Raw genomic sequence first — 16,943 nt, forward strand, 5'->3', positions numbered from 1 at the left:
ATTTCAGTATCAGTAAAAAATTAATATTTATTTTTTAAAAATTTTAAAATTAATTCCCGCAATTTTTCAAATTTTTCTTTCTATCAAAATTTTTATTCTTGTAATAATTTTTGAAAATTTTGCTATTTTACCCCAGGTTATTTAAGTTCACTGCCCATAAATTTATCAAAATTTTTTTTTAATTTTCTAGTTCAAAAAATTAAATTTTCTAATTTTTTTCCAAACCAATTCTAAGTTGATTAAAAAAAATTAATTTCTACTTCCTTTAAATAATTGACGTTTTTCCTTTACTGCAGTACACCTTTTTTGTAATTAGTGATGCTATTTATCAGAGCCAGTTTTTAAATCCCAGATTCACTCATCAATAGTAACAAAAATACCCAAATATTTACATGCATAAAAATCACCATTTAATTAAACATCGGATCGAAAAACTGGCTCTTGATGCTTTACTTAGTCTGCATGCATACTCATTGTAATTAAATTACTCACAATTAAAAATATACCAGTAAGTGTTTTACCTCCATCCTTGAAAATTTTTCATATATTTACAATAAACAAATTTATCATCAATAATAAAGACAATGATAATTAATTATTGCGGTAATTTGTTCTAGATGACGACGAAGCTCAAGTGTCGGCAGTGTAAATCATCGATCTGCAATCAACAATTAAAGACCACTAATTGAACCAGTTAATCCTGACCGTCCTTCATTTGTTTGTTTGTTTATATTTTATTATTTTATACTAATTATTTTTTACTATTTATTTTTTTTACTCGATTGAGTGGATGAGTAGTCAGACGAGTGAACGGATGGACATATCTATGAGTGATTGTATAAAATTGATAAGAGAATTTAACAAGAGTATATATATACAAATATATATATATATACATATTTAAAAATTATAAAAAAAAATGCGAATAAATAATAACCGCATGTTATTTAGTGCTTCCTTGTACTCCGGACCATAACACGCATTGATCTATTATATTTCCTGTGTGTCACGTACCCGACAATTCATCATATATGTACATGAATATATATTACGACTAATGTGTATTCATTTAGATAATTACGGGCGAGTGATTTAAGGAAAGGGAATGCCTACAAAAGTATGAAAAAAATAAATAAATAAAATAAAATATACTGATTGCTTTTACTCTAGTACTGAATAAATATCAAGACGAACAAATTTAAATCAGTTTGAAATTCAAATTGATTTGTCTAATCATTATATTATTTTATTTTATTTTATTTTTTTTTTTTAATGAACGTTACTTTTAATTATTAATAATGAAACGTTTAAATATATGAATATATATATACATATATATGAGCGTATATATGTATATATATAAATGTGTAATAAATTGAATCCAAAGATGTTAAATATCCTTTTTAAATGCCGTTAAATAATTAATCGGCGTCTGTATTATATTAATTTATAAGTTAGTTTATAAGTTTAAAGGAATGAAAAAATTATAGTGTGTAAGTTGGTGTAAATAGATTAGCGTAGAATTAAGCTGACATAAATACTGATTATTATTATTATTATTATTATTAATATTATATGAAAAGAATGGAACAAAATAATAAAGTATGAAAGCCTAGTAATGGCTTCTTATTTAATTTTTTTTTAAAATGAAACGAAAGATTAATTTAATAAGTGAAAGAAAAAAAATATGAACGAAATTAAAGTCCTTGGTTTAATAATTAATGATATTTAATAATTAATAATTAATGATTAATGAAGATGAGTGTAAAATTATTATGAAATTAATAATTTTGGTTACGTATACGATTGTTTAAATTTAACGGACCTAATTTTTGTCCGCATGTTTGAGGAGTGATTACGTCGAGAACGGTGTCCACTGTTAATATTATTATTGTTGTTATTATTTGCTTTGTTTATTTTTAAGTGTCTAGTTTGGAAACGGTGTTTATGGATTTAGAAAGTTGTAATGGATTATAAACTGCGGCAGTTATTGTTAATATTTTAATGCAAATATCGGAAACGATTTAAATTATATTTGCATAATAATTGTAGGCGTTTTGAGTGGTAGTTTATTTATAATTTTTTATTCTGTGAAATTTAAATCTGATTGTTGATTATATCACAGTTAGTTAACATATTTTAATTACAAACCGTGGAATTACTGATTCAGTTTTAATTATTAATCATAATCATAATTTAATTTGCCGCCATTTTTTTGTTACACGAAAAAAAATTTCATCTGTAGAGACCTCGTTTTTTTTTATTACCAGGATATTTTTGAAACTAAAGTTCTGTGTAGATTTAAATGAAAAAAAAAATCAAGTTCAAATTTTGATTTTGAAAATATTTTTTAAACTTTTGGTTTAAAATTAACAGAAATTTATTGGAGCCAATGTCAATTTACTGACTGATTAAATTTTCATTATTAATCGTAATCATAATTTAAATTGCCGCCAATTTTTTGCTACACAAAAAAATGTCATTTCTACAGGGACCTAATTTTTTTTTTATAATTGAGATATTTTTGAAACTGTAAAGGTCTGTAGATTTAAATGAAAAAAAATATGAGTTCAAATTTTGACTGAAAATATTTTTTAAACTTTTGGTTTTAAATTTACGGAAATTTATTGAAGCAAATGTCAATTTAATGACTGATTAAAATTAAATGTGTTTTCAAAAGTCCTAATTTCGAATCATGTGTAAGCATGAGCTGTCTAATTACTGATACATTTAATTACAAAAAAAATTACAATTTGAATTTATTCTCAAAATTCTTCAATCAGAAAATTTTATTCTGACATCAAGACTCGACTTCTATTCAAATAAAAAAAATAAAAATGATTCAAAATTTGTATAAAATACGAATATAAAGTTTAAAAAAAAATATGAGGGCCATTAATTAAGACACTTAATTAAAATTAAGTTTTCCCACTAGACACTTATATATAATTATCATATTATCTAATTTATCATAAAAAAAAAATATATAAAATGTTCATAACACAGCGCACTTTGAATGTCATAAATAAAAATGATAAATAATATGACTTGAAAGGACACTGTTCGACTAGTCGATACGCCTATAAATATATATAAATATATATATACATCCTGGAATATTAAAAAATCAACATATTAAATTAATAAATATATATCTCTGTACATATCTCTATTCATCTTCACCGCAAAGTAAAAAGTAAATATTGAATTTCTGTCAGTATGAAACGTCATTGATTATATTAATATATATTAATATTTAATTGTACAGATGTAATTTAAATTCTATTATTAATAATACTCTAATAATAATAATTATTATTATCAAGAGTTACAGCGACTAATCGCTTTTAATTTCATTCCAAATGCATTTATTATTAAATGACTTTTGAGTATTGAAATAAAATAATTTTTAAAATTAAACTCATCGTTCAATATCATTGAAACAATAATAATTAACAGAACATCCTTCGCAAAATATTTTTAACGATTAAAAAAAATAAATTTATAAAATTTATTATCAAAAATGTCAGCCATTATTTTAATTGTAACAAAAATGAACAGTATCTTTTATAATTAATGCCGATGCAATCAATGACGACGTTCCTCTATACATATTATATATAAATAAATATATATATATATAAATAATTATTTAAAAGTATAAAATACGTGTCGATAAAAATAAAAATCCGTAGAATGCGAATTAATATGACTAAGGGATATATTTATATGAATATAGACAGGTTATATTATTAATTATTATTATTATTCTTCCACACGTTTTTATTAATTATTATTATATTATTTAATTTATATAAATGCCTGTTGGTTTTATTTATAACAATCAAGCGACTAGACGACAGTAACTATCAAAAAGATATTTAAATAAACACAAGATCTTTTGTATTTAATTTGTTTAATAAAACTCAAATCATAGTACAACATACGACTCTCAGTTTTTATTTACCCACATACATTTGTTTATTTATTTATATATTTTAATTACTGATTTTTTTATCAGCACGGAGGTAATTATAGTGAAATTTAACTGCTTAGAAAAAATTACTTTCAATTATAGTAAACCTGGGGCATTTTTTGTTGTAAAAATCACCTGAAGTAAAGTGAATTTTATTGATAATATTTTTTAAAATTGAAATGGACACGGTAAAAAAAAAAAATATTAAAAAGTTTCTAATTTTTTTTACTCGAAAATTATCTTCATAAAATATTTAAATTTATTTTTATAAGAAAGTTGATACTTTTATTGATTTACATAAATAATTTTTTTAATAACAGCAATAAATTAGTCTAAAATATTTTTCATTAAATTCTTTAATGAAGAATTTTTCTTCTCAGATATTTTCGGCTGTTTTTTTCGGAAACAAAATTTCTAAATACAAAATACAGACTGCACATTGACGCACTACCCGCACAAAAAATATATAAATAACATATATGTCCTATATAGCCGATACATTGATGCATATATGTCCCATATATATTTTTCTGTGTGGGTACTGTCTAATCTAGTGAAGTGCGCTTAAATTGTTTGACAATATTCGTTTGCTTAAGAGAAAAACGGCCAAAGTTTCCATTTACTGCACAAGTGCAACAAAGATAGTACCGTTCGTGGACTTGAGTGTAATAGAGAAAAGTACGAACCCTGTTAAGTATTTTTTTTAATGTAAAAATTCAATTTTTATTTTACGCGGGAAAAATACAAATCGCTCGGAATTCAAATTTAAAAATTAGATTATTTTAGTCCCGCGATTTTAGTAAATTTTTTAGTTGATAAAAATAAAATCCTGTAAAAAAAATTTTATTGACTATTTTTCCCCCAAAAAAAACTTCAAAAGTCTTAAATTTAAATTATTTTTTTTTTTTATACTGCACAAAGTTAAATAATTACAGTATCGATTTAAACCTTTACAGTTCCGGGGTCGCAGTAATTTACTAATAAAACTAATTATTTACATGCTACAATAAATTTTCCGATTACCCAAATTACATTTTAAACTCAAATTAATTGTTAGAACATCCCATTATTACCCAAGTTTGGGTTCGCGAAAATTATCAAACAAGCAGACGTAATTTTGTATTTTTCTTTGCCTATCACGAAAATACCCCAAGGTTACTTTTAATTGCAGGTAATTCAAAAAAAAAATTAATCCGTGTCGTTAGTAATTCACCAAGTGAAATATATATAAATAAAAAATTAATATTTATATTTTGTACGGTTAAATATTTTCTATGTCCATAGTTGTATATGGTGTAGATAAAATATATTAAATAAGTTCATGAGGCGTATCACTATGAGATAGCTGTTTATTTCTGTAAGGTTAATATCCACGTAAAAATGTATATCCACGTGCTGGAAAACATTTTTTTTCCGCATCGCTAATTATATGTACTCAATAATCTTAATACAATACACTACTTATTGTAATAATATAATACAATTACTGTGTACTTGATTGCATATTAACCGATGTCCTATTCTATTTATTTATTAAATCATCCATCAGACGGTAAGTAATAAATAAATAAATAATTAAATTTAATAATTCAGCTTTTAATTAAAAGCATGTAATTTTTTTTTCTTCAATTACCAACAAAAAAATTATAATAATATTCTTAAGACATAACTTAGCAATTAAACCCTAGACATAAAAGTACCCTCAGCATTATTTCCGCACTTGTTGTGAACCAGAGTCCTAGTGTGCGCGAGTACTAGTACCAGTACGTGAACATTGAACAAGTTTTGTTAGGCGGGTATACCGTCGGGTTGGTGAGTAACACCTGTTGCACGATCAGGCCATACTCAGACTAGCAACACATAGATATATAGATATATATAGATATATATAGATATATACTAGACCAGATGAGAGGAGTTAAACCACTTGAGAAACTACTTTACTCGCGTTCGTTCACGTGATCGTCAATAAATAGATTTTTTATCTCGACCACCTCTCGGCTGGATCCTCAGCAGCCTCTTATGACCATTTTACACCCATTCAAACCCATAATGATAATTTAGACGACTAAAGTTGTGTTTATACTTAAAAATCGAAAGGAAAAAATGATTATTCAAATAAGCAGTAGTGTCAGTATTTGGTTGCTCGGACAGGGACTGAGATCATTCGTCGAGCCCCTACTTCCTCCGCAGCTGTCTCCTCTTCCTCCTCTTCCTTGTGAGCAAAGCAACATAACAGCAGAACGCGTCACTTGGCGGTTTGGTCTCTTGCTCTTTCACTCGTATCGTATCGTATAGTTGAGCTCAGCACACCTTCTGCTGGGTTTACGTTTTGCCGTTTCCCTCTCTACGTTTATATTTAATCCACTACACTACACTACACTACTCTACCTTCCTTCCTACCTTACTACCAACCAACGACTCTAACTCCAACTACTTTAATACTTGCTCCAAGTATCTACACCAGCAGACACGGCGATGCATCGTGCTGGGAGAAAGACCCACGGCCACGACTTAAATCGACTCCTAGTTGCTTTTAAATCTCAGCTACAGCCGGTCTATTAGTTCGCGAGTGACCGCGACTCGTGTCGGTGAATTTTAAAAAATAAAAAACTCGATTCGATAATTATTTTCTCAGTGCATTTAAATTTAACATATATATAAGAAGTGGATTTATCGATTGTACCCATATCTTATCGCGTGTGAGTGTGTGAGGATCATTGAGCCCGACCCTGACCTCCGACTCGTCAAGGTCAGTTGCCAGCGAATTCTCTGGATCGGATGCACTGAATCCATACAATCCCGAGCCTTGCTATTGGATATCTTGTACTCTATTTTATTTATATTGCCATTTTATATATATTTATATATATATAATTTTTATCACCACGTGGATTGAATTATACGTTAATTTTATTGGCATTATTTATTGTCCGCGTAAAAGGATATTTATGTATCGCGTAAGTTAATTTAGCAGCATCCAGCACAGGTGTGTGCTGATAACAAGTCCAATAAATATGTCATGTGTAAGTGATAACTGATAACAATAAGTACGATTACAATTGAAGGCGAGCGGTAAATGTGTGAGTGCGTGTGCGTGTGTGTGTTTTTTATTTTAAGTAAATTTACAGTGCGTGTCAGGAAGACACTTGGGTTTTGCGTCGCGTGTATTGTAACGTCTGCAGGATCTCTTGCCTCGTAGTCGTTACTTCCGGTTGCCCGTGTAAATACATACGTTTGAATATAAATATAAGTATAAATAAATAAATGTGAGGTGGACTTGGAACCTTGAGTTCGTGGGCAGAACGCGCATCAACTCTTTAAATCGATCAATCGCTAGACTTTTATTCGATACTTTTTTACCTTAGAGAGATCGATAGACTTAGCAATTGTTCTTGTGTCGTTCATGTGCTCTTTGACTGTGCTAACGAGCCGAGAAATACCTGGAACACATAAATATACGTGAATATATATAGATATATACATTTATCGGAGCTGTGCAGTTCTGGGATTTATTTTTTAGTGAGCGAAAGTTTTTTTTTAAATATTCAAACGCTTGGTTCGCTGATGGAAGTTTAATAAGGATATAAATCTCGTTATTATCCAGGTAATTTTACGATAATTTATAATTCATGTAGAAAGCGGGGCAACATGGACAGACATTAAAAAAAAAATTTAATGTGGCGCGAAATGCCACAAATTTTAAATTTGATCTGAAATTTAAATTTAGTTTTTTTTTTTTCACAATAAATATGATCTTGATATGAAATTTTATTTTGAAAAATAAAATTTATTGATCCTGAGTATTATTTTACTCACTTTCATTGATGTGAATTTTGCTTTGAATTATTGTTAAAATTTGAATTAAATTATTGAAAATTAAAAACTTATTTTTTAAGTGATTTTCGGTGGCCCATTTTGCCCCATGGATTCTATGTCGTCTCTATAGAGCTTAAAAAAAAAATATCTAGGACCCCATTTTACCCCAGTGTTCGATTTCGTTCGCCTGCTTCTGTATTTGCAAACGCAAACCGTTGGGAAAAAATTAATCTGCGTTAAAGACTTAATAAATACGTTGATAAATGAATAATTATGGTTTCATAATTGAGTATATTAGTGTTAAATTGTAATATTACGTACACTTGTGATTTAAAACGTCGCGTTTAATGATAAATAGTTTATGTCCGTGTTTGGTCGAGGTCGAGTACTGTCCGAGTCCGCAATTCCTGATCAAGATGGAGAGAAAGCCCGGGAGTATTAAATGTACTCTTGTACATATAAATATATACATATATACATATATATATTACCGACATGGAGGGCCGCGTACTACTTTTGAAGGTCTTACATATTATTACTCTCTCTCTCGATGTTTTATTTTATAAAATCTTGTTTGTTGTTCCATTAAATTTTTTTTCGATTATCTTTTCTGCGATTGCGTCTTTATGCCCTAAGCGACCTTTCGGAAGGTCCTTGGGAACTTTATCGATGGTTATGCAGGTAGCAATCAACATTGATTGAGTTTATTGCTCAAGACTTTAGTTAAACTCTAAGCAATCTGACTATAAGTTAAATAACTAAATTATAGCCAATTTCATTTTTTTGCGAGCTACGTATTTATTTTTTTTTTTTCGAACGAATAAAATTTTCATCTGAAAAATTAATTTAAGCACTCGGAGCAAAAATTTTTTTTAGTTAACAGATTTAGAGATAAATAAATATTTTTTTAATTGTTATAATAAAGCCCTAGGTTTATATCCGTTAGAGAAACGGGACGTAAGAAAATAAAATCTCGTGATGCACATCAGCGAGCACTTGTCTTATTCGCCAGCGCTTGTCTATCCGCAATACCGCGAGCTAAAATATAAAAAATATTAAGCTAAAGGATGAGAGAGTATAGTTTTATTTTATGGACAGCACAATGCTTAGAGAATTATCGAGACAATAAAAAAAAATAATAATAATAAATAAATAAATAAATACATGTTCTATGTACTGTGAAGATATTTTACGTAAAGTTATTTCGTAATTTTTGATGATAGGCATCGACCGGAACCGTCGATATTTTATAGCGATCGGTGGGAGGGGTAGTCATTGATTTTTATTCATTTGCTATTTTCACTAAATGCCGGAGACAAAGTTACCGCAGAGCAAAAGATTACTGTGGAGAGGAAACGGAAACGGTGGTGAATTTTTACGTAAAGTTACGTAGTAAGCTGTAATATATTCTTATATGGATTGCTGCAGGGCGTGAGTCTGTTGAATTAGCATAGCGAATCAGACCGAAGATCAGTCTCTGCTTGTAATATGCCTCGGTATATGTTTAACAACCATCGTCATTAGGCTACGCCGTTACTGTGCTGGCGAATTGTGTGAACTTTACTATTATACATTTATTACTCTAATTATTTTTAGTTTTTTATTTTTTACAAAATTTATTATGAGAATTTCTTAAAAAATTTCTACTGTCACTTTGTTGTTTATGGAAAATTAAAAAAAATTTTTGATGTAAAATTTTATACACTGTAAAAAAATCGGGAGTGATTGCGGATTTTATTTAAATCCGAAGTCACTCGGAGTTTCGGAGTTTAAAAAAAAGTTACTCCGCATAGGCGTAAATAGGGACTCGGGTCATAATATCTAGCCTCAATCTTCCCTCATCGAACCCAAGTAAGCCTTAATTCAGCCTCACTGAGTAAAGAAAGCGTTTAGAGCCTCAAATGATATTCAAAAGCATCAATGAGCCTCAAGTAATACTAATCGAATTCAAATTACACACAGAAAAAACAGATATCTTGAGTCAAGAAAAGATTTTTGAAGACAAATGTTTTCGGTAACCAAGTCAAGATTTTCTTGAGCCAAGAGAATTCGTCTTGGTTGGAGAAGATTTCTACTTTACCTGAGAAAATTTAGGTCTCCAAAAAAATTTTCTTGAATCAAGAATATTTACCTTCAGTCGAGAATTTTTTTTTTTGTGTGCATAGTCGAGTAGTAGATTCATTTGAGGCTTCTTGAGGATCTTTGAAAATCATTTGAGGCTCATTGAGGCATTTTGAACATCATTTGAGGCTCAAAATGCTTTCTTTACTCAGTGAGACTGGATTGAGGCTTACTTGGGTTCGATGAGGCTAGATTGAGGCTAGATATTGTGACCCAGGGAGTTTGTCTTTTCAGTGAGTGATTTCGGAGTCTAGATTTTATTTGAATCCGCATTCACTCCGATTCGAAGTTTTAATACTAAAATAAAATCCCCTTTGGAGTAAATTTCACTCCGAAGGGATTAAATAAATGAACAGTCAACCGCTCCGCATTTACTCCGAATTTACTCCGCAAATTTTTTAGTGTAAAAAAAAATAAATAAAAAAAATACAAATTATTTTTTTACTAACAGGAATTTTTTATTTGTGGGAAAAATCGCAATAATTAAATTTTTTTTCCTGTATAAAAAAACTTTTAGATAAAAAAAAAATTATATTATGTGTTAATGGACGCATGAATAGAATAAATAAATTTTAAATGACATAAAATAAAGAGTAAAAAATAATTATCCAGATATTAAACTAATGAATTTTTATGTCGATCAGTTAAAAAATTTTTAGCATATCTGAGAAGCGAGTAAAGTATTTCGCAATAAAAATCTTATTAAATTTGATAAAAAAAAGCTTGATAAGATAATAAAAATGAATAGGCTATATAAACAATGTGAATCGCGCGTAATAAACAATAAAAATATCATTAGGTGTGCTAATGACCTGAGCACATATAAAGCCATAAAAATATTTAAGCTGCGCTCCATTATGAGAATGATAAAATCGGTGAAAAGAAAATCATCATAGTCACAAAATATCTCAAGTGAATAATAAATTAAGTAAAATAAAAATAATAATATAAATAAATTGGCCGAACGACGTAGTCATGTGTTAACGGGTCGATCAATATCTTGCCCAGAACTCGTTATTACTATAAAATTTTCCACCGGGAAACCTAAGATCCTTATCGTACCGATACTCATCAGCAAAAGCACACGTGTACTAGTTCCATAGGTTATTATTCCCGTAACCAGAGACACAGAACACAAATAAAACCGTCAGCACGAAACCCCGTCATCATGTTTAATAATTCACCTAATATCTCGAGCTAAAAAGAAAAAAATAGTTTTAAAAAAAACTTATCTCCACACCTCCGCAGACATTAATCTCAGCTTTACGTGTCTGGCAATCTTTTAGATTTACTTTTAAAATAAAACTAAAAATAAAATAAAATTTAAATAAAAAATATAGATATACTCCTGGTGGGTTGATTTTAACAAACGTATTCACGTACTCGTGTACTTGGACTCGTAAATCTTGTTTAATTAAACAAATCGTCTCTGTAACAATGCATTAATTGTCAACTCAAAATATATCTTTACTAGAATTTTTAACACCTGTTATACAAGGGAATGGCGGGAAAAACGGGTCTGCTGAGAAAATAATGGATTTTTTTGGGTGATTTTTTTTTCGACTTACATTTGAAATAATTGGATAAAATTACCAGTTGCCATAGAAAAATTTATTTTTCCGGGTGGGCAAAGAGGGCCACACCCCATAAAAAATTTTGTTTGATGTAAGAAAAATGGCTACGATAAAATTGTTTATTAATTGAAGTGAAACGAAAGATTTTCAATACTGTTAGGAAATAAAGATTAAAAAATAAAATTATTGAAGATTAATAACTTATATAAATTTAAATATAGCGACGAAGACCGTATGTATATTTAGCGGCCGAAAATACATTGAGTCCATTTTAAATTTCAGAAAAAAATTTGGGATAGAGAAAATTGGGCGTCGATTAAGAAAAATTTCGGAAAAATAAATTTTTGGAGTAGCCCGTTTTTCCCGCCTTTCTTCTACATGTACACAGTTTACTTGTTAGTTTGTTTGCTGCCTATAGGTCTACAAACATTTCTTCACTTCCTCGTAAGCTCAATCGATATTTTAATTCCCTCAACTTATTTATGTACATATACATTTTATTGCATTAATGTACAATGTGGATCTAGAGAAGTACATCAAAAGATTCTTTAGTTCTTTAGAATACTTGGAACTCATCAAATAAACTAATTCGTAATATATATGTATAAAAGTTTAGAAAATAAGGTACTGTGGGTTCAATGAGTTTCGTAATTTTTTTAAAAATAGATTTCAATTTCTATTACTTTGATGATTATTTTTGATAAACTCGCGGAAGGAAAGTTCTATTTATTTTCGCCCGTAAATTTTTTTGTGGCTCTAGAGGTTTGATTTGTTTTCCAATAGCTTATTTGGCGGCGGACTGAAAACGCAATGAAGTCACAAATTGACACTACCCATTTTTATACTTCACGAAAAATTATAATTTTGAGTCTGACAAAAATTTTAAAACTTGGGAAATATGGATCCCAACTTTGCATTTATTTCAGTTATTTAGCAGTAATTCAGGATACCCAGAAGTTATGTTGCTAGATTTTTTCAAAAACTTTCTTCCACCGCTTTTATTATTGAAATATATTGCGTGATATTTTCCACTTAAGCTTACACATGACTCATACTTTGAAATTTTTACTTTTTCGCCGTCTCATTTTTCCAAAAATGAAAAAAAATTTTCCTAATAGAAATCAAAATTCTTATTTATTTTATAAACAAGGAAAGTATTAAATTGCAGCAATTCAGGATATAAAAAGTTAATTTTTTTAGCGTCCCCATTTTGTCGGGCTCTCCCCTCTAGACATCAATATATAGTTGTGATGTGATCTTTTACAAACAATTGGCATATAGTGTTGTGGTATCTAGGAGACTCACTCTCAAGTTTATTAGTAGTAGTAGTAGTAGTAGTAGTAGTAGAGTATGAGTGGTGGACATGGTGACAATGGTGGTTGGTGGAGGTGGTGTTAACCTGGTTGATAATGAGGACTCAAGAGAGGGTAACGGTGGTGTGGCGTTGTTTGTAAAGAGAGGGCTAGGGGTAAAGTTTTACTGAGGGTAGAGGTAGAGGTAAGGATAGGAAGGGGTAGTTTTAACCCCTATTGCGCAGCCGTATCGAGTTTTATTCCATTTCTCTATAATAAACTCCCCTAACAGGACTCGGTAATCCAACAATTGTGGAACCACGACGACGCGGTTGACGACGCTAGTGATGACGACGGGTTAACTCCGTCAGTCAGTCTTGCTCGGACTCCGGTGGTTGTTGGTCCTCCTCACTCAGTAAAGACCGCGATGGCGCACCCTCGTGCCCGTCCTTCTGCGTCCGGCTTATGGCTCACCCGTGGTCAGTCGCGAGGAACGATCGGGGCATTTAAAGTAAAGTAAAATAAAATAAAACAATACAACACAAAATAACATAACGTTAACGTCGAGGGCGAATTTGCTCGTCGAGTTATGTTTAAGTTTCGTTAAATAGGGGAATAGGGCGGAAAGGGTACGGAAACAACGGCTGACGAATCACGAGGGACACTCTGGCACTCTTTGGTACGTTGGTATCGAGTTGTGCCAGCCAGTTTTGTTGGTGCTACTCGTGCGATCGGCCACGCGTAGTGCCTTTCCGGTTTTCATTCTCACTAGTTTTATTTATATTTTTATTCAAATTCAAATTATAATTTTTTTTTATTCAGTGAAATCGCCGCGCTCTAGGTCATTTTATTTTTCAATATTTGTGTAGTTGACAAAAAAAAAAAAAGAAATTTATATTAACCCACAGAGCTGCTGTGTCAGGGATTTTCATAAAACGATACGATTCCCAGTGTGCTGAGTTTTACTTTTTATTAGACTTGTATCTCATTCGCAAAAGTTAGCAGCCGGTTAAAAGTATCGTACTGAGTATTATATTTATAATTATTATTATTGTTTTATAAATTTTTTTGCGATAATTTCTTGGCTGCAAGTTCTCGGCACGGGTTCGCGGTACAGCCGGACGGCGTTTAGCCTTGGAATCTCTTGTAAGTTCTTAAGATTCCTGTACTCGGAAACTTGAAGGAGGCTTAGAAGGCTTCCCACGAGACCCCGTTTCTCTCCTTTTCGTACATAAGAAGGGACGTTGACGGGAGAAGGACAATCGCTGGATGTGCGTCTCTTTGTCTGGTCGTCGACGAGACCAAGGAGGATCTTAGAAAGTTCATCTTTGGATCTTCAGCTCAAAGAACAGACAATAGAACGTACAAGATCAGAAACCTTCATACAAGAATAAACGACGCTAAAATAATTTATTTGTTCATCATCATGGGAAATAAAATAACCGTCAAAGTAAAGTATTTAAACTCATAAAGAGAGGATGTGAAAAATAATTGATTGTCGGATGGATACTGACGGGTCTTGGCACTGGAAGAATTCACAGATGTGCAATTTATAATCGTGGATCTTGCAATGCCATCACTCGCTGGTATGCCTGTTCAGCCAACTAATATTCAAATTATAAATACACGGGTAAGGTGACACAAGTAATTCAAAGCCTCTCTTACGACAATATCAGTTTTATAAATTTAAATAAACATTTTTAAAATAACATTCTTTAGTAAATAAAATTAATCTGTAAATTTTTAAATTAATATTTATTAATAAATAAAATTTACCGCCAATTATTTAACTCAGATAATTTTAAATCCTTTATAACTGTTTTTAAAGAGCACAAAACACTACTGCTTAAATAATAATAATAATCATAAGTATTTTTAAATTCACGCAATAATATAATATTATTTAACTCAATTTTTTTCAGTTTCACCAGCGGCTCAAGTATTAAATTCATTTTTAAATAAAATAAAATAAAATAAAATAAATTAAGTTAAATTAAATTAAACATCTGCTCTGCTGGCTGCGGGTGTCCATAGATTACTCAGTCATTCACCTGGCTGATAACACTCACAACTAAAATTTATATTATTTAAATCTAAAGCTAACCAGAGCGGCCTCCAATGACTCATTTTTAAATTAAACTTGCTGTCCTTGGTTATTATCTAACATATCGCACAATTACACAACATAAAAAAAAACCTAAAATAAAACATTTATATATATATATATATATATATACATATATATATATAATGACTAGTCCATAAAAGGACAGACAATAAAACGTGAATGAGGGGATCGCCGGAAATAGTACACGCGCGACCTGGTATTCTCTAGCTCGTCGTTTACTCGAGCTCGGAAACTCTTTACTCAGGATGAGTGCCAAAGTAATACTTGCAATATTCACTCATTTAATACCCACACATACACACACGTACGATATCCATACTCACACATAAAATTGGCCATTGACGTAAAACCGCGCGACAGTAAAGCTTCCATATATCACCATTGATATACATCGGGTGTAAAGCCGCGTTATAAATATAAGCCGGTGGCTCGCGAGGGTGAGTCGAACAAGGAAATAAAACCGAGTCGGAAGTACAATAATGCTACGTGTCTTTAGAAATGGGGCTCTTCTCAATAATAATAATGATAATAATTACAGCACAGCTAAAGCATTTTAGATCGATAATGATCGCAATAATTCTCTTGGATTCTGTTCGTTATTTCTTACTGTACTGCAAGAGCTTGGTCTTAGTTAAACGTCAGTCGGGGCCTGTTTCGTTTCATTTGAATCAGATCTTTGTGCAGGTACTAGTACTCTTTTATATACATATATATATTGTACATAGAAGGTGCATGCAAGAGAATGGAGTAAAGTGCCGGTCGATCGAATGGAGCTTATCTTATGGACGAATCAACGTCGTGGAAACAACGTTAATGTCGAGGCAGCTAACGCCGAATAACACCCTCGTGTGTTATACTCTATTGGAGAATATGCCGCGAGCACGCGGTTCTCTAATACCAATCTACACTCTACACTCTATATTCTCAGTGGTATTAAACACGTACACCAGCTTACTTTAAGCACATTACATTACGTTAGTGTGGCTAGCGCAGTATTATATACGTGGCTTACACACGGCCTGGAGTGAGTTAGCGCGAGTTCGATATCCCAGCGCGATAACGACACCGGAAGCTCGCCGCTCGCGGCCGGCTCGAGCTATTTATCGAACCCGTTGCCATGCCAGCCCACGTGTACACACGTCGACTGGCTCGACAACCGACCTCCCATTGATCACCAACACGTAAATTCGCGTGTGCACCTGTGCTTACCTAAAAGACTCTGACAAATTTTCATTATTTCTCTTCATATACATACGTATACATGCTAATGTACATGTGATAGCAGTATGGGGTTGTTTGAAATACTCAAGTTTGTAAACAAAATGTATGAGTGTGCTTGCAACAGCCAGCACATTGTTGGCCCTACTGGTACCACCTTCCCCAACAACTTCCTCAGTTAAATTAGTTGCCTGTGTAACTATAACTTACTGAATTATTTATCTCCTTTCTACATATTTAACGCTTGCTTAGCTTTTATTTATTTGAAACATCCTGAAAAATCCCGGTGAATTTAATAAAAAGTTGTTAGCGAGGTGTGCTGAGACCTGAGACGCATTTTAATAACGGAAGTGCTGGGTGATGTCAGCGGAATTTATTTATTTTGGTTGAGGAATTCTGCGGATGAACGAGGGAATTCGCTGAGCTGTCGGTGGCTGGTTGCTCGAAGGCCGATTGTCTGGTGGCGATGGAGACCGAGGTAGAGGATGAAGAGCGAGAGGACTTTTTCTGGTGTTACTGTTGCTGGTAAATTGGTGTCGGTGATGAGGACGACGTTGGTCTGGCAACCCGGGAATTAGGTAGGCGTAGTCAGATGGAACTAGAGCAGGGACAGGTGGCAGGTGGGCTTACCTGTGCTCTCTGTGAACTGCGGTGCTCTCAATGTGTGCACCCGATGCTCGTTTCCGTCTCGCGGCACACGAACCGTAAACTTACGGGCGTGCTTGCGTGACCAGTCATTCGAGTGGAAAAAAATAACCCGCTAAATTAAAGAACGTACATTTTTAGATCCAACTGCTCTCTGTCCTTCTGTAATT

At 31.6% G+C, this 16,943-nt stretch overlaps 1 protein-coding gene across 10 annotated transcripts in view; it reads left to right on the forward strand.

The window, feature by feature from the left end:
• LOC130675450 (rap guanine nucleotide exchange factor 6-like) overlaps nt 1–3,942 on the forward strand; it is an 87,050-nt gene extending 83,108 nt beyond the window's left edge. For all 10 annotated transcript variants that reach the window (XM_057481146.1, XM_057481150.1, XM_057481147.1 and 7 more), the window contains one exon: nt 618–3,942. In XM_057481146.1, the coding sequence (XP_057337129.1) occupies nt 618–649 (32 nt within the window). In that variant the 3' untranslated portion in view covers nt 650–3,942. The remainder of the gene's footprint in view (nt 1–617) is intronic.
• Nucleotides 3,943–16,943: the final 13,001 nt, after the last annotated feature.

Source organism: Microplitis mediator, chromosome 10 (genome assembly GCF_029852145.1).
Source record: "Microplitis mediator isolate UGA2020A chromosome 10, iyMicMedi2.1, whole genome shotgun sequence".
NCBI lineage: Eukaryota > Metazoa > Arthropoda > Insecta > Hymenoptera > Braconidae > Microplitis > Microplitis mediator.